General features: G+C 39.3%; 1 protein-coding gene across 2 annotated transcripts; it reads left to right on the plus strand.

Moving 5' to 3' along the window:
- The first annotated feature begins 1,194 nt into the window (after positions 1–1,194).
- LOC129191596 (porphobilinogen deaminase-like) lies at positions 1,195–16,925 on the plus strand. Of its 2 annotated transcripts, none has more exons than XM_054795074.1 (14): positions 1,195–1,393; positions 4,501–4,554; positions 8,183–8,255; positions 9,733–9,782; positions 10,708–10,763; positions 10,964–11,041; positions 11,266–11,343; positions 11,413–11,488; positions 12,141–12,254; positions 12,336–12,374; positions 12,443–12,562; positions 12,633–12,686; positions 13,447–13,533; positions 15,517–16,922. In XM_054795074.1, exons 1-14 carry the CDS (start codon positions 1,370–1,372, stop codon positions 15,688–15,690), a joined length of 1,077 nt encoding a protein of 358 aa, XP_054651049.1. In that variant the 5' UTR covers positions 1,195–1,369; the 3' UTR covers positions 15,691–16,922. The 2 variants fall into 2 exon arrangements, with proteins under 2 accessions (XP_054651049.1, XP_054651047.1); XM_054795072.1 differs by lacking the exon at positions 1,195–1,393 and adding an exon at positions 4,205–4,387 and having other exon boundaries at positions 15,517–16,925.
- Positions 16,926–19,529: the final 2,604 nt, after the last annotated feature.

A 19,529-nucleotide genomic window follows, 5' to 3' on the forward strand; every position in this document is an offset into this window, starting at 1 on the left:
TGTCAGTGTGTCAGAACGTGTGATGGAAAAATTAAACAAGTCGTCCTAACTGCAAGATAAAAGGTGGATGCTGTGTAGACTTTGAGAAGTGCTGGCTGAGATGAAATATTATTTTTTATGTTTATTGAAGTGATGGCCAATTTGAAATGAACAAACCAAGAACCTAGTTTTATTTGAAGTTAAAAACTTCAGGCGTTTTTAGTCAGTTCACATCACAACAGAAAGGAGAAACAGAATCAGCCCCTCATAGTTGAGACACTTGTTTTTTTTAATGCCAATCTTCAGTAAAGACACAACTGTTACCTGGTTGCTTTTTCTTTTTGTTTTGCACGTTTTAAAGTATGTGTGGTGTTTTGTTGATGTTGTGTTGTTTGATTCCATCCATCCAGCCATCCATTTTCTATACCGCTTCTCCTCATTAGGGTCGTGGGGTTATGCTGGAGCCTATCCCAGGTGATAGTCCCACCCTGGACTGGTTGCCAGCCAATCGCAGGGCACATATAGACAAACAACCATTCACACTCACATTCCATTCATACCTATGGACAATTTAAGAGTCACCAATTAACGTAACATGCATATTTTTGGAATGTGGGAGGAAACCGGAGTACCCGGAGAAAACTACTATACTATATAATTATTCCAAATAGTTAGAAATGTGCATGCAGAGATTTGACCTTGTCTATTGAGACAGGTCTTTGTTTTTATATTTTATAATGTATTATCATAATATTTTTGTAGCTATTCATGAAGGGTTTAAATAAGTCAATTTCAATAATAAACATTTGATATCATATATTTTTTTAAATTAGTAATTAATTTTCCACAATACACATAAAATCTGAGAAACTACTTGGGAGCCGAAAGAGCCGGCTCTTTTTATGTGAGCCGAGCCAAAAGAACTGGTTGTCTAAAAATTTACATCACTAGACTCAACTCCAAAAGCCCCTTCGCTTCCCCATCCAATCAGCGATCAGAACGCATTTAGATGCATTCACGGACTTGCGATGAGTCGGATTTTTCATAATCTTTTCGAAAATGCACATTTCCCCTACTTCTGTGTTAAAAAAAGAAATCACAGAAGGGAACGCAACAAGGAGGCTATTACAGACCATGCGGCTCCGTAACCGCTGGTTGCCGACCCCTGAAATAGAGCGACTCAACCTGCATTTAAAAAATTACAACACGGAAATAACAAGGAAATGACCTCGAGTCGGTCTCATGACGTCATCTATTCAGCGGTCGTTCGGAGCAGTGGAAGATGAGCGCCGGTAGAATTGTCAAGGATTTCCTGTAGTAACTGCATCAGTGGAAAGCTAAATGCGTCGTAATTTCTCATAAAACAAGGATTGTGAACTAAGCCACCATCATGTCGGAGGAGGCGACCTCTCCGGTAAGTGTAACTAGAGTTTTTCTACCATGCGTGCAACATACTCATGGCTGACTGTGGGCGGGCTCAGCACCATTTCCGTCAAGAGTGGTTTTCTAATTGGCTAATGGTCACGTATGTCATGGTAGTCAAACGCACCATTGGACTTCTAAGATTGTGAGGCGCGGTCGATGTAAGCATGAGCTGAAGTAGTGAAGAGTTTGAAATTAATAGGACTTCCTCGGTTTCAAACACAATCATATCTATGGCACATAATATCAAATGATAGCTATGTCGAGACAGGCGGGGGAACAAACAACTGGTTGGTATGATTTAACTATTCTGGAGTTGAATAGTTTTGAGTTGCGGTCAGTAACGATTTATAACATCGTTGCCGCAAACAGGACGTTTTCTCACGATATAACATTGAAGCTGTAGATATTTCTATACTACTAGACCACCGTGCGGCCCGTAAGGTCGGATATTTCCCAGTTAATTTATTGAATGTGTAGAAGTAATTTCATACACATACGAATCAGTTTCCCACGGGTCTGCAATTTATCAGTGGCGGTGAGAGGGTGCTAGATATCACAATTGTCGAATTTGCATAATGGGACATTATCATCATGAAATTGTTCATAATACATGTTTCCTTCCGTAAAGTAAGGTTCATACATTTCTGCATTATTTCAATGTTATATAGCCTACTTCACAAGACCTTTTTAAAAATAAATGGCAACATTTTTACAACCTGACATTTATTGTAAAACAACAAACAAAATAACTGCTTAGAATCATCACTGTAACAACATTTATAAAAATAGAAAATGTATCAAATATACAGTACACATGAAATATAAATAATATCACAAACTTCATTAACAAATATGTAAACCTTATCAAGCATTATTTCAAGGTTTAAAAACCTCCCTGTTTTGCCCTCACTCTCCTCCTGTCGTTGATGTTCGCCCTCAAAATTGTTTTGTAAGAAAATTGCATTTTGTTGTATTTGACTTTTCCATACTGAGACTGTAGCTTTTGAATGGTACTGGAGTACTGTATAGTATAGAAGAGGGCTGACTTCAGTTGGCTCAGCATCTCCTGCAGGAATGACACACATGCATTATTGATGGGCTACAACTATTAACTCATTGTAAATACAATAATAATAGCAATATAATAACAGTGTGCCGAAAACAAATATAGAGTGATGGTAAAAAAAATAGATGAGACAACGTTAGATTACAAGAGTTGAATAAAGAGTGCTGTCCACATATGGCCATGTTGTTTACATCTTTTATTCAGCTCACTTCCTGACCATCCATACTGTATGCTGAATACAATAAACATATCTCACCATGACAATTGACAATTATTGGTGGACTACGTGTAACCCGCCCTGTTTCGCACTGCCCGCACCGGTGTTCGAACACAGGACCTTCGTAATGGGAGGGGAGAGCGCTGACCACGCGGCTAAAAGCCCGGACTGTCGGCCGCGTGTTCAGCGCAGCTCTTAAGGCAGAGGGAGTGAGGTTTACCAACGTACGCTGGCACAGCCTCACTGGCTGTGCATCCGTTACATAAATACAGTGGCAAGAATTCACAGCAAACAGACGTCACGACGATGTGCTGCATCACATGAATGATTGATTAGATTGTAAAACGCCAATGTCACTGTACACTCTGGAGTGGATAGCCACCTGACATGACTAGGCATGACCACTGTAGGCGAACATATGCTCCAGGCAACCTCTGCGCTGCCACGGAGCTCGGGAGAACCAGAGTATAGAGCAGAGAGAGGCACTCGCAGTGGCCAAGAAAGGGAGCGCTTTAGTCAGACACAAACATGGCACTCTCTCGGGCAGTTTAGTAATGTAGCTTCCCCTCGCTAGCGAGCATTTTAAGAAATGCAGTAGATTGCAGTGAAGTTAGATATCGGTGTTAGCCGTCTAGTTATAACTACCGAAAACCAACAATTCAAAACATGGCGAACTTGGAGTAGCAGATGATTGACAATATAATATAAATAATATAATATGAGTGACGTTACTGCGAAATTCAATGATTATGCATAATTACTTCTCCTTGCTTCCGTCTTCTCAGCAGGTGTTGTAGCTCCGCCTTCCCCTTCGTTTCAAGTTTGGTAGCCTACCACACTTGTTTTCGAGGGGTGTAAACCCCTTAGCACTTACCGTTTAACCCTCGGTTTGAGGAGAATTGGGACACCACTTGATTCTAGTCCAGTGTCAATCAGATTAGGGCTGCAACTAATGATTATTTTCTTAGTCGATTAATCTGAAGCTTTTTCTTTTGATTAATTGAGGGATCGGTTAGGCTTTTGACTGACCTAATCAATATGAACCAAAATGCAAATGGCAAAATGTCGATTACTGTTTTTCAAATTCAAAGCTGATTCGTGCAAATATCTTGTTTTGCCTAAAACACAAAGAAAATAAGTCTGTTTTCATGGATGAATAAGGAAATAAAAAATATTCACATTTCAGCGGATATTTAAATTTTTTAATAAAATGATTAATCGAATACCAAAATAGTTGTGGGTTAAATGGATAATTCAATAATCAATGGTTAGTGATTGCAATTTCAAAAATTTTGTTTTGTGCATCAATTATCTGGTAGCCACCTCGTGTGCTTTGCAAGAGCTGTTCTGTTTTACTGACTTATCATTGAACATGAAAGTGTCTACAGGTTATGTATGAAAAAGTTTGACCACACCTTATCCGTGGCCACTCCCTGCTTCTTATAACGGACTCAGTGGACTTATCTTTTGGCACCAGAGATCTATTGGGGCGGAGGTTCTGAAGAAGGAGGGTTTGTCTTTTGTATTTTTTTTTAAAAGACAACTGTTCAGTATCTTAAGGCTATATGAGCTAAGCACAGGTCTATACCACGACACACGCAGGCAGACGCAATAGTTCCGACAGGGCAGACGCAATAGTTTTGTGTGCAAAACAGTGCACATGCTGAGTCATGGAGCAAGGACTGTTCAAGTACATCAGGGTGAGGTCAGATAATGGTTTAGTGATGCCGAATGAAGGATGCTGGAAATCATCGATTGACAAAAGACTTGAAGAGCAAAGAGACATCTTAACCTGTCTTTCTTGTTGTTGCAGAACGGGGATGGAAAAGTTAGCCGAGTCATCCGCATTGGAACCCGCAAGAGTCAGGTACAGCACTGCATGAATTCAGTTTTGATTGCTATACCCACCTCCCTTGAAACCTATTATCTGTTGCTTTAGCGTTGTTGTTTTAGACTCAGCAGAGCTACTTGTACAACTGTGTCAGTATATCCATTCATTGCTGTTGTTGGTGATCATCAGGCAAACATTTATACTTTACGTCAGGGGTCACACTCATTTTCACTGAGGGTCACGTTGCAGTTATGGCTGCCTTTATAGAGCCAATTGTAACAGTCAATATATATGAATATAAATATGAATAGCACCTCATGATATGGTAATGGTTTAATTTATTTTGAACATGCATACAAGTTGTATTGGAATATGTCACATAGTACAATTCACAGTTCCACACGTCCTAAAAGGAGTAGGAAGGAGCAAAGCTTATTTAATCCTACACCCTCTGTTTTGTATTCCATATGAATACAAGGAAAATGATAAGGCAGTATAACAGGAGTCAGGGTTTATAATCACTGTAAATAAATTAAAGAACAGTCATAATAATAGGGAAATAATAATAGTTGACAGAAACATAGTTAGATGAGTGAACACAGACAAGAAATGAAGAGTTACTAGTAAGTGTAGTAGTGGTTAGACACAACGTGGTATGTACACTATGGTTCAGGACTCTTCTTCCTTGTACTTTGTAAACATGAACTGCTTGTACTGTTCCTTGAAATGGCTCATTTTAGTGCATTGTTTGAGTTCTTTACTAAGTTTGTTCCATAACTTGATCCCACATACTGATATACTGAAGGTTTTTTAGCGTTGTCCTCTCATACAAGTGTTTTAGGGTTAATTTTTCCCTAAGGCCATATTTCTCCTCTCTTGTTGAGAAGAATTGTATTATCTTTTTGGGTAGCAGGTCATTGTTTGCTTTATGCATAATTGTAGCTGTTTGAAAGTTTACCAGATCAGCAAATGTTAATATTTGGGATTTTAGGAATTAAGGGTTGTTATGTTTAAGAGCCCGACCGATTATGACATATGACAGATTTAACAGTATCGGTAAAAATGTAGCCGATATGTAACTTTTTTTAAGTTGCTACCTCCCTGTGTGTCTGTCTGCTTGCTGCCTGTACCTGGCCCCTCCCCCCTCCACACAGAGAGCAGCGCTCTCCCTCTGCCGCGCTTCTCACCCAGCCCACAGCAGGAAGAGAGAACGTAAACGCAAAAAGAAACATTTTTCTACACCGTAAGCTGTGACTTTGGAAAACAATATAACACTACACTTCAGTGCCACGCTGTCAGGGCCCGTCAAGGAGAACATTCTAGTTTTCATGCAAGTTTTACAGAACGTATTACAGCGCTTTAACGTCGTATAAGTTGCTGTTAATTCACGTGTCCACCATTATTATTATCTAAGACTATACCGCGTTTTAAAGTCAAATGCAGACATACATAGCGTCCCACTTGATACTTCCATGCAGGATTTCCAGGGGCTCATACGTTCACAAGTTAATGTCTTTATTCAAATCATTCTGAAAATGTAGTTGTCATTTGATATATTGCATGTTTTGAAAGCAGCTACATTGTTACATAAAATGTTTAGTCCCTTATTTCAAGTCTAGTAACGTGATGCATATTTTGATTATTTATTTCGTCTGTAGTCAACTTTTTTTCCCCACTTTTTAATGTTTGCTTCAGCATTTGTTTTTCAGCTGTTTGCAAATACCCAGTGTCTGCAGATAGAACTTTTCAATAGCTCATAAATATGACTAATTGATATTGGTAAGATATTTTTGTGAATGTCCATCCATCCAGCCATCCATTTTCTATGCGCTAAGCCTTTTATAAACACATCATGTATTAGCTGAAAAACACCTCACATTAGCTGATATGTTATCACTTTCAGCCCAATGCAGCCACTATTTTAAAATGCTGAACTATAGTATCAAACTCTAGGCTAATGACCAAAATGCACTAAATGTAAATATTTTCATTTGACAGGCAGAAAGGTAGAGTAAGGTGTGGAGGCGTTACGTTAGATGTACATGTGCAGTGTGCAAGTTAGCCAGGGCTCCAGCACCAGCAAAGCAAAAAACACTACAAATTTGTGGCAACACCTAAAAGTAAATCACAAAGAAGCTTGTCTTTATGTTGACAGTCTTACTAATTAAACTCCCTTACTCTATTTTCATTTGGTAGTCTTCCTCTTCTTTGTGTTGAATCGTATTTGGAGTATTATAAGAATGTATGTTCATGTACAGTATATGTTCTGTGTATATCAATGCTCTTTTTTTCCTACATTGGCCGATATGTCTATTATCGTCCAGCATATGGGATTTCGGCTTTTTTTCAGCCCCCAATATTGGTATCAGCATCGGCCTCAAAGACCCCTTATCGGTCGGTTTTTAGTATGTTCTCAATAAGCAACATTATGAATTATCCTAACTGACCTTTTTTGTAGCACAGTTAGCGAGTGAAGCGCACTTTTGTATTTATTTCCCCAAATCTCCACACAATGAGTTAGATATGGTAATACCAGAGAACAACAGAGAGTATAGAGTGGTTTTTGGTCCAGAACAAATTTTGCTTTATTCAGTTTGAGTTTGGTTTCCTGCCACTTTATGTTGTATATTTTTAATGTGAGATTTCCAGCTCATATTATCATCTATTACTTCCCCCAGAAATGTATTTTCATTCACCCTGTCAATGTCTCTGCCATTAATTTGTATTTGCACATAAGTATCCTTTCTGCTACTACCAAATAGCATTATTTTAGTTTTACTTAGGTTCAGGGCGAGTCTGATTTTATCAAACCATCTCTTTAATATAGTCAATTCATCTGTGACTTTTTTTATTAGCTCTTATGTGCTTTCTCCAGAACAAAATGCAGTAGTAGCGTCCGCAAATAATACGAGCTTTAGGTCTTTCGTGACTTTACAGATGTCATTATTATATAGGTTGAACAGTTTTGGTCCCAGTATTGTCACCTAGGGTATGCCGCGCGATATATTTCAGCTCGCAGATGTATATTCTCCTGGCTTCACTTATTGCTTCCTGTTTGCTAAGTAGCTTTTTACCCAGTTCAAAACTAACCCTCTCATTCCATACCTTTCTAGTTTTTTAATTAGGATATTTTGATTAATTGTATTGAAAGCTTTTGTCAAATTCATAAATACTGCAGCTGCACACTGTGTGTGGTCTATAGCGTTGATAATTTCCTTGGTTATTTCGATTAGTGCCATGGATATTAATGATATTACACAATTGCCCGTGCATTTGATTATTATATTTTTAATTACAAATTGATGGATAACTTGCTTTAAAATGAGAAGTGAAGTGAGAATGTCAAGCAGACATTCAAGTATTTATTTTTGATAACAAAAAAATGCTTGCAATATCTTGTTGCATGATCAGATAATATTCAAGTTTAGAAGAGCTGCATGCAGGACAATTTTTCAGTCAAAATGAAACAACAAATACTTTTAGTAGGAAAAGGTGAAGGGCATTATTGACACATATTATTCCCAGGCTCTCTGGGGCCACATAAAATGTTGTGGTGGGCCACATCTGGCCCCCGGGCCCTGAGTTTGACAGGTGTGCTTCAATACGCTTTTGTTTTGCACAAAACCATGAAACTAAATGAAACACCGTTGTGCTCTTCTTGTAGTTGGCTCGCATTCAGACTGACAGTGTTGCTGACAAACTTAAAGAGATGTACCCTGATATCGTTGTGGAAATTGGTAAGAAATATAAGTCCATTTCATTGTTATTCCTATTCTGTTTTCCGGTAAAGAAGTTCTTTGTTGCATCCCTGATATGTGTGGGTATTTGACATAGAGTATATCCTTACTTTTCGTGGGGGTTACCTTCCCGAACCATATAGAGCAAAAACCACGAGTAAGACCCTTGGTTACTCTGTGCTTGTGTTTGCTTTATACACAACACATAATGAATAAACAGCATTACATTACATACATTATAACCATTAGCCATAACATTACATACATTATAATCCATTATAATCCATTACCAACCTCTTTTCACACATAACGCAATCAGAGTGGCCATACGTCCACTGTTGCCATCTTTTCACAGTCAGAAAAGTAGCTTTTGACTGTCCTAGAAGTTGCTAGATGTTGTCATTGTCTAATTTGCATATTATTTGCATATGATGTTGTAAAATGCTGTAGGAAAAAAAGCTTAACCTCATAGGAGAGACAAAAAAAAGTGTAAAAACACCTTAATGACATTTCCAACTACAAATAAACCATCAACCATCATCAATAAGCCATCATTTCAGCAAAATAAAATAACTTTAATATTTTATCTTGGCCAGCGCCTCTCAAAGTTCTCCTATCACACGTTGGCTATTGAGAACTTTTTTAAATTAACACAACTGAACAGCGAATAGCAGATTATGCTGTGTTTATTCTATGCTCACATTAAGGAGACCGTGCTTCGTGAGTAGCACATTCTTGTGGTGAATATATGAAATAGCAGTTCATTTGCGCTTTGGAGGCATAGAGCTCCACATCATGGCATGTGACTGCCTTTGGGTGGGGCGCACCTGTCAAGAGCACCCGCTGCTGCTCAGTGAGAATACAAAATGCAGAACAATACGTACTTTCGCCATACTCGAAAACTCGACGCCAGAAAAAGTCGTTAGATTTGTTGCCTAATTACTTTTGAGAAAATATGTCGCCAGATCTAGCGACAAAATCACCAAGTTGGCAACACTGCATCCGCCACACACTCTCACACACATCGGCCCGCCTTCTAATTCTTCTTCGGTGTTTGTCTCCTTTCTTCTTCTTTTGGAGTTAATGACGGTTGGCAAACTAGCTCATTTGCACATTACTGTCAACTCCTGGGCTGAAGTGTGGAGCAGACGTTTGTCATCAACAAAAAATATTCTATAACAATTAAATAAAATCGACAAATGAACTGGTTGCACATGCATGATTAGATTTAAAATTTACTCGCAACGTCTCACCTTTTAGTCGCAGAATGCGACGTTTAGTCGCAGCCCTGAATACATTGCAAACATAATGAGTTCCATCCATCCATTTTCTTATAGCTTGTCCTCACTAGGGTCGCAGGTATGCTGGAGCCTATCCCAGCTGTATTTGGGCGAGAGGCGGGGTACACCCTGGACTGGTAACACGATGAGTTGACAAGCCAGTTTGTTTCTGATATGTACCTTTTTCTGTCTTTCAGTGGCCATGTCGACAACTGGGGATAAAATCCTCGACAGAGCGTTATCAAAGGTAAGGCTCGTCTTTTGTGTGCACATTAAAAAGTACCGGTCTTGATCAGTTGACATACTGTATTGGATTGAAAATGTATACACCAGCGGTCCTCAATTACATTTGTCGAAGGACCAGAATTTTTCTCAGCAAACATTGTGAGGGCCAGGTCGGTTGTGAAGGGCAGAGTTAACTAGGTTCATATTTTTCTTTACGCCCCCGTCACAATTATTCAGAATCAGCACAAATCAAGCAGAACCAGTGGGAATGAAAAATGTTCAAAGTTCGAGCCACTTTCAGGAAAGAATTACTACTTTGTAAGAATGCTGTTCGAATACTTGGATTACATTTCAAACCCATCTCAAATCATTCTTGCACATTTGACAGTTAAGAATTGACTGCTACCAATACCAGTATGTGCTGTATGTCTGTGCACCTTCATAGAGAAAAACACCCAGGGAGCAAGGGTAATGCTTGATTGTCCAGTTTGTGGACTCAGGAGACAGAACGAACTGAAACAACGTCAGTCGTGCATTCGTTCATTATTTCTGCATCTGAGAATAGCTTATTTGGGTATACTCCAAATCCATGCCACTCTAAGTGAGCTTTCTGTTGTTGTGTCAAAAGTGACGAGACTAGAATAGCTAGCAGCTTGATATGACAATTTCAGTGCCTTTAGTTTTGTTGTTCTTACTCATGGATACAGGTCCCGATACAAGTCCTGATATACGTGCTCTGACCTAAACATAACACAGTGAAGTTCAGGGCCACAAACAGGTGGCATCTGGCCCATGAGGGGCCCTGGTGTATACCATTGTAATATTCTAACTGTTCTTCAGATGCTGCCCTCCTCGGACACTCACTACAAATCAGTCATTATAGGATCCCATGAAATGGTTTTAGAATGACAATGAAACAACAAAATTTGTGTTTTTCTTCAATACAGATTGGAGAGAAGAGTTTGTTCACCAAAGAGTTGGAGACTGCTCTGGAGAAGGATATGTAAGTATCTGTGGCTTAAGCAATGTGATTTCACTTGCAACCTTCACGTAGCGGAAACATGCATGTTTATATTTGTTTTTGGACTTGATATACTGTAGAGCAGAGGTCTTGGAAGGGTGTTAAACCCATTATAAATGCTTGCATTGTACCACGAGGAAGTGGAGTATGTCTACATGACTGCATCTCTGTGTGTCCCACAGGGTGGATCTGGTCGTCCATTCACTGAAGGACCTTCCCACCACACTGCCTCCAGGATTCACCATTGCAGCTGTGCTCAAGTGAGTCATACCTCTGTATGAATGATGCTTTGTGTGTCTCTGTAGTATCGTATTTTCTGGACTATACACACTTTTTAAAGTTTGGCTGGTCCTGAGACTTATAGTCAGCTACGTATGACTTGTGTTTCTATCTACAAGTATTTACACACACACACATACATTATATACACAGTATATCAATTTCCAAGTTGTACAACTTTCACGTTTTCTTTGCTTTCTTTCAGGAGAGAGAACCCTCACGATGCAGTGGTGCTACATCCAAAACACGTAGGGAAAACCTTGGAGACTCTCCCACGAAACAGGTACGTTCTATTATGTGCGCATGGGTGCCACTTATTAAAAACACAACTTAATGCTGTGTGTTGATGCAGTGTGATTGGCACAAGTTCACTGCGTCGTGCTGCTCAGTTGAAGAAAAGATTCCCCCATCTGGAGTTTAAAGATATTGTATCCTTTTGGAGACGAGCATGACGATATTTAGGAGACTGGACTCTTCATAGGGAATTTACTCTTTGACCAGAACATTAGCTACTCTTTCAGAATGGAATCATACCGAGGCTTAACCAAAATACAGTGGAACAAACTAGTTTGCTTGCCCGCGTAGCTTTCCGCGAAATCGAGCGACCAAACAAAGAATCCCACGTGTTGGTGACTCACTGTTCATGCGTTTTTTTTATTGAGCACGGCAGCAAAATAACCCACCATGGGGCCAAAGAAAGTTGCGAGTGCCAGGACTTTGATGAGAAGGTGAGCAAAGTATAAAGGTATTTCTCCTCTCCTCGCCGTCTTCGCCACCAAGTCTTCAATAAAGGTAAAAGTGATGTTAAAGGTTTATTTATTTCATTCTACATTTATAATTTTTCGCATTCTGCATGTAAAACTATAATTACTCTATAAAATGTATTTTTTGTTCATATTTGGAACAAATAATTGGATTTACTTATTTTTCCTGTGGCAAAAATTGCTTTGTTTTTTGTCTGTTTTGGGACGTAAAAGGCAAAATATATCAAAGAAGTTTCGTATCAGATATGATTGATCTTTTGCGAGTGTATGGGCAGTTGTTGTTTTGGAAGTATTCTTCCTGAGTGTTCATCTCCAGCGTGGAAACTTAAACACACGGCTGAAGAAGCTGGATGAGAAGGAGGACTTTGCCGCCATCATTCTTGCTGCTGCAGGCCTCAAAAGGATGGGTTGGGAAAACCGGATCAGCCAGGTTCCATTTTTGTTCAATGACAGGAAGTCTTCTATGTCTGGTAGGCTGACCTCTCATCTCAGTGTGTCCTTCCTCTGCTAGATCCTGGAGCCCGAAGACTGCATGTATGCTGTCGGACAGGTAGTAACACGTTGCTGTGTTCATAAATTGTGTGTGAGCGTTTGTTGGACTAATTTATGTGATGTCAGGGCGCTCTGGCAGTGGAGATTCGAGCGAGCGATACTGACATCCTGGAGATGCTGTCTGTGCTAAATGACAGTGACACTGTGCTACGCTGCATAGCCGAGAGAGCCTTCCTCAGGCACCTGGTACACACCAGCATAATGATGAAGTTATGGGCATGTATCCGTGTATGTTAACCGTAAGTGCCATTTGTAGGAGGGGGGCTGCAGTGTTCCTGTGGCTGTGCACACAGAGGTGAACGACTCTCAGGTGAGATCAGTGTAGGACATGTCATGTGCTGTCTTCCTTGTACAAATAAAGATAAATTACATCTTCACAAGCACGGAAACATTGGACAGTGGAAGTGTGATAACTGTTTGCTACGCCCACATCATGTATCGTTTCAAAGGGGAGAAGATATAATGTATATAATACGATTTAATTAGCTACATTTGATTAAATAATAATAATAATAATGTAATAATTCTATTTTTATTTATTTATACTCTCTACACATATAATTAATTAAATATAAATAATAATTAGGGATGTCAAATAATTAAAAAAATTGAATCCGATTAATCAGTTCAAATAAATCATGATTAATCACCATTAGAAACTGTTTGAAATATGGAGTATTGGAATGGATGCCTGACTACATAAGGCTCATAAAGGCAGGGTTGGGGGAGTTTGGTGTGGAAGAACCTTTACTGGTCCATTGTTTGGCAAATGAGTGTGCTGTTACATTAGTTTACATTATTGGTATGTTTAAATATAAAGACCCAACACACTTGAATAGTGCCACCTGCTACCAAATGATCCATGACAAAGTACCAATCTTCATTCCGGGTGCTGGGTTTCCACCTTCCTGAGTGACGTGGACTGGATTTGTATATCGTTATAGTATATGAGCGCTATAAAGACAGAGGATACTATGGGAGGTGGTACGGGGGTCTAAAATCAGGTTACCATGAAGCAGTCTGAAGCAGATACACATTTAGTCTAATCTTTTCTTCTCCTACATCCACAGCTCTACTTGACAGGTGCGGTGTATAGTCTGGATGGATTGGAGAGTCTGAAGGACACCATGCAGACGAGCATTCCTGCTACCGACAAGGTAACAATCCCTACTAGGTGCCACGTACACTAAATGACTGGCTCAGTTAGATATTGGTCATTTTAGCATATCAGAGTAAAGGCAATAAAACTGTATTTTCTGGATTATGTCACACTTTCTTGAACAGTTTCGCTGGTCCTGTGACTTATATATCAATATACATGTGTCATTTAACATGTTTTTAATTCTTAATTCATACTGACCTGAACCAGGGAGTGAACATTATCATCAACAGCCGTGGGAAGGTGCACTCTAGGTGATGTCACATCTCAGTGATGTGGAGTAAGATCAATAGTTTTGGTGAACTAGCTTACCGCTAACTCGCTTGTTGGACTCGCTATCTTATGTTATGTTAATTTAGCCTATTCATCCTCCCAGGTATGAATAACTCTTAATGTGTTAACATAGCAGACACCTAATCAGCCTATTGTGTGTGCTACTGTGTAGTTGAGTAATTTACCTTTCCAGATTAAATGGATGTTCTTGGTTTTGAAATTTGTGAATAAAAAAAAAAAAGCAACTTTTACAGGATGTTTTTTCATCTTCATGACACATATATATACTCCGGAGCAACTTACAGTACGGAAAACATACGTATACTGTACATTGTATGATTATATAGATATACTGTATTTTCTGGACTATAAGTCGCTCCGGAGTATAAATCACACCAGCCAAAAATGTGCAATGAGAAGAAAAAAAAACATACTGTAACTCACACTGGACTACAAGTCTCAATTTTTTTATTTTATAAAATCAGCGACCAAGAACAGACATTTCATCTTGAAAGGCAAGTTATAGTAATAACAATAAAATGTAGAACAGTAGACTAGGTGGTATGTTAACGTAACATGAACAGTTATTCAGATAACTATAGCCTAAACAACATAACATAACTAGTTTACTTGCGGTTTAAAATCTGCAGAATGATCTTTTGGGGGGGGGGGGGGGGGGGGCATTTGTGCTCCATCCTTCTCAGTTGTCTTTATAAGTTGATGTTTACATTGGACATTTTCAGTGGTACAGCAGTGACATGATTACTGAATACTGGACAAGTCTAGAGCGCCCTCTCCCAGCTGTCAGTGTGAAAAAAAAAAAAATCTATAAGTCGCTCCGGAGTACAAGTCGCAGGACCAGCCAAACCATGAAAAAAAGTGCGACTTGTACTCTGGAAAATACGGTGCATACGCTGGTGCTAGTGGATTGGAACCAGATTGCAAGGAGAGAATCAAAATGCAAAAAGAACAAACAGGAGCCAAGAGATAGAAGTGCAGTAATGCCGCACCACTTTGCAGCTTTGAAGTTTGCAGCTTCACTCTTATCACGTTTTTTTAAAACGATAATTCATTAATAAATTATGCTGTTTCATGGTTGAATATGGCCTAGTCAAAAAAAAAGCATATTTAAGCAAATTTTATGTATTTCTTGCCAAAATTAAGCATTTTCAAACATAAAAATGGCTAAATGAACAAAAATACAAATATAAGGCATTCTTAAAACTCATTCAGACGTGATCATATGTAGTATTCTACACTGGTCACTAGGTGTCTGTAATGTTTCTATAATGTGACACACAAGCACCAGACTCAATCGTCGAAACAACAGGCTTTTATTTCAGGTTTGAAGTGTCTCACAACGGGCACAATCTCTAACACGAGCTACTTTTGCAGCCGTAATCCACGCCAAGATAAAACTCAACTTTGAACCCTCAACACCACTTCCTGTCCAACAGGGATTACTGTATTACCAATTTAGGGAGTTCTGTTGTCGATAGGGAAAAAATGGGCTGTTTTCAGAGAAATTGAAGAATTTTTTTTTTTTTTTTTACCACTCACTAATTTCCGGGCTGAGGATGCCGAATCGTGAATGTGCGGGTTTGGACACCCCTGGTCTTTACCTACAGTTATTGTGCATGTTTCACTGCTTACACCGTACCTCTGCTTTAAATGAGCGCATGCTAACTTTGTTGAACTTGTGTGCCAGTGCCAAGAGGAGGTGGATGAGAAGGTCCAGCGAGTAGGCATCACTGCCATCAAGGTTGGCTGTGAGTCTCAGGACAACGCTGAGCGGTTGGGGGTGGACCTCGCTAACTTGCTGCTGAGTAAAGGAGCAAAGGAGATCCTGACGGTGGCCAGACAGCTTAATGATGCCACATAATGCTTGGTCAGGGGTCACGCAATTCTCTTGAAGCCTATTTACAGTCTTTTGCAGCAGCTTGTGGGCTACTCCTCATCACAATGGACCAGAAACAATACAATCCAACAGTAGCAAACTCGTAAGAAAAACTGCAGTTCTTTTGTGTCGGTACTGCACTTTTGATGACATACCAAAGAGTTTTTCCACATACGTACAAGAAAGCTCTGCGTAGTAATGACCACGTTTTGTAATCATAGAAAAGAGTATGTGTTTGCTGTTTATGTCAAGCTCATCCACAAATATTCAACCTTTTAGCTGTTTTTTTAATGAAAAATTAAGTTATCAAGAAACTGAATGTGAATAAATGAGTCATTTTGCAACTTACGGTACTCATGTCAGTGAGTGAATTTTCGTGAATTATTTTCTATATTATTTTATTTATGGGCTTCATGAGTAAACATGAAGTGTATCCCTTCTTCACTTGAATAACAGCATCATGTATTTACTTTTATTAGGCTATTATTTCATTTGCTTTTGCCCATTGAGTTTGTGTGAGTGCATGTTAGCCATGTTAGTACTTTGTACTGTTTGACCGAGCTCTTACATTGATAAGCTAGTAAACTATCATTCACCTTAAGTGTCTTTTTGTTTACACATCTGTGAGCAAGGCTTTAATCACTATTAAAGAACAAGAGCAAATAAAGGCGTGTGCCATGTCTGATTGTTTTTAAATCAAAATCAGGACTATTAAAATACTTTGTGCAGACAACGTAGTACAGTGAAACCTCCAAATCCCCAAAAGTGGTACAATTTGGAGTTATCCCGTTACTTTCCAGATAAATAGGCTATGCCTCAAAAGCCAAACAACTTGGCTCTCAAAGCGTCACCAGTGGTGTCACATGAGCTCCGAGAGCATCTAAAGCAGGATCGGCCATTACGTCAATCGCGAGCTACCGGTAGATCGCCAAGGTAGTTTGGGTCGATTGCATAAACGTCACTTTTTAGTTGTCATATGACATCAGTCAGCTGACATTAAGCTCCCCTCCTGATTCGCGCTTGCTCACCCGCTGCGTTTCAAGCTACACACGAAGATGTAACTTCTACCTTCATTATTCTCATTATGGATTAACTAACTCTGCGGTCAGATGTCTATATCTAGCAAAAGTTATCTGTTCGCTTGTAGCGGCTATCTTTGTAGAAAAAAAGTGTATTGTTTCCTGGTTGTGCTTGGCGTCATGAACTCTACTACAGAAATCAGTGTTTTCTACACGTTCGCTTCTTAAAGTATTATTTCATGCTGAAATTAAAAATGTGCCCATTGGTGAAACCTTTTCAATATGTTGCCTTGACTTCGGCTGCATTGTCTTTCGCATAATCATTTTAAATTCTTGTATATCGGTAATGTTTGATATCTTTGGGACTTGGTCATTTTAAAAGTAGCTCGCAGGCTTAAAAAAAAAGGCGGAGCACCCCTGATCTAAAGCACAGTTTCCCCAAAAGCGCTGATTGTGTGCCTGCTTGATGTTTAGTAAAACGGCTTACAAGTGTTCTGCATGGAAAACTATTCAAAACGTGTTTTGGTTTTTGTGAGTTTGACCCTCTGGAACGGATTAATGATGCTAACAAAGTAAAACGCTGTAAACTGTTTTACTAAATTAGGGTTATTAAAGGGATAGTTCGGATTTTTTGACATGAGGTTGTATGACATACCCATTAGCCATTAGCGGTGTAGTCCATCAAGGGCGACTCACCCCACACTTGGTCTCCTATATCCAGCTCTGGTCGGAGTTTGGTGATGAAGCACGTAGTTCCAGGTTGTCGCTGGGGCTGCACAAGTAAGGAACGTGGTTCTCAAAACAATATGCGTTCAAAAGAGTAATACGTTTGCATCACAAAAATGCCTACTCGAAAAAATCTGACTTCACAAATCACTCGGTGTTATATTTGTCTCCCGCCGTATCCCTGCGCACTGTCGCCTCTCCATTCTTGTGTATGTGATGAAGACGCTCTCATCTACTTCCGCGACGGACCGCCGCGGCCATCTTGTTTACGTAGTTATATTATACAGTACATGTTTCTGAGACCACCAGAAACCTCCCTTCTTCTCTTAAGTACACCTCACACACGCATTAAACACATTTAAAGTATAACATGTATAATGGTATTCACCACTAATGAATGCTAACATAAAATGAACAGATATAGAATATACAGTGGTGTGAAAAAGTGTTTACCACCTTCGTGATTTCTGGGGGTTTTTTTGCACGTTTGTCACACTTAAATGTTACAGATCATCAAACAAATATAAATATTAGTCAATGACAACACAACTGAACACAAAATGCAGTTTTTAAATGAAACATTTTATTATCAAGGGAGAAAAAAAGTCATTCAGAGGTGGACTTGCTGGTGTGTTTTGGATCATTGTCCTGCTGCAGAACCCAAGTTTTTTTCAGATTGAGGTCACAAACACATGGCTGGATATTCTCCTTCAGGATTTTTTGGTAGACAGCAGAATTCATGGTTACATTTATCTCAGCAAGTCTTCCAGGTCCTGAAGCAGCAAAAAGCACCAGAACATCACACTACCACCACTAAATTTTACTGTTGCTATGATGTTCTTTTTCGGAAATGCGGCGTTACGTTTATGCCAGATGTAATGGGACACACACCTTCCAAGAAGTTTAAACTCGTCAGACCACAGAGTATTTTCCCAAAGGTCTTGGGGATCATCAAGATGTTTTCTGGCAAAATTGAAACAAGCCTTAATGTTGTTTTTGTTCAGCAGGGATTGTCGTCTTGGAACTCTGCCATGCAGGCCATTTTTGCCCAGTGTCTTTCTTACGGTGGTGTCATGAACACTGACCTTAACTGAGGCAAATGAGGCCTGCAGTTCTTTGAGTGTTGTTGTGGGGTCTTTTGTGACCTCTTGGATGAGTCATCGCTGCACTTTTGGGGTAATTTTGGTTGGCCGGCCACTCATGGGAAGATTCACCACAGTTCAATGTTTTCACCATTTGCGGATAATGGCTCTCACTGTGGTTCGCTGGAGTCCCAAAGCTTTTGAAATGCCTTTATAGCCTTTTCCAGACAGATCTTAATTAATTAAGTTATGTTTTAACGGGGGGGAGTCAAACACTTTTTCACACAGGGCCATGTAGGTTTGGATTTTTTTCTTCCTTAATAATAAAAAGTTTCATTTAAAAACTGCATTTTGTGTTCAGTAGTGTTGTCATTGCCTAATATTTAAATTTGTTTGATGACCTCAGACATTTAAGTGTGACAAACATGCAAAAAATAAGAAATCAGGAAGGCGGCAAACACTTTATCACCCCACTGTAAGTTTCACTTTTGCATCTCACAGCGAGCGACTATGGTGCCTTCAAGGACCGCCAAACAAAGTGACATTTGACAAAAACACAGACACAAACATCTAAAAATTGTGTACATTTTACCTGTATTAGCACGTATTTGTTAATTATTATTGACTTACGGTGAATGAGATGTGCTTTCTGTGGACAAAAACCAGCCTATTTTCAGAGGAAAACAAAACAAAATAAAAAATATGTTCAACCAAATATCAGCAAATCAACAAATTAAAGGCAAAACCATAAAATCTTGCATATGTTCAAGTCAAAAGTATCGGTACCAGCAACTGCCCCTGTGTTAATTAATATCAGATTGATTGATTTGCAGTATCGCCCACCCCGACTATCAAACTTCTACTAGCCAGGAGAAAGCTGTGCTCCGTGGGCAGCCACAAACCTGCAGCTCCGCCGGCTGGATCAAGCAGCAAATGAAATGTGCTTGCTATTTTACACACGTGCACACACAAATACAAAACAATGCTAACATTAGTT

This window comes from Dunckerocampus dactyliophorus, chromosome 12, assembly GCF_027744805.1.
Source record: "Dunckerocampus dactyliophorus isolate RoL2022-P2 chromosome 12, RoL_Ddac_1.1, whole genome shotgun sequence".
Lineage (NCBI taxonomy): Eukaryota > Metazoa > Chordata > Actinopteri > Syngnathiformes > Syngnathidae > Dunckerocampus > Dunckerocampus dactyliophorus.

Excerpts from the sequence above, each read along its gene's own strand:
- LOC129191596 (XM_054795072.1), top strand. The coding sequence starts at position 4,358 with ATGGAGCAAGGACTGTTCAAGTACATCAGG. Across the intron at positions 12,563-12,632 it reads GAGCCTTCCTCAGGCACCTG|GAGGGGGGCTGCAGTGTTCC; the intron begins GTACACACCAGC and ends TGCCATTTGTAG. Across the intron at positions 13,534-15,516 it reads GCATTCCTGCTACCGACAAG|TGCCAAGAGGAGGTGGATGA; the intron begins GTAACAATCCCT and ends CTTGTGTGCCAG.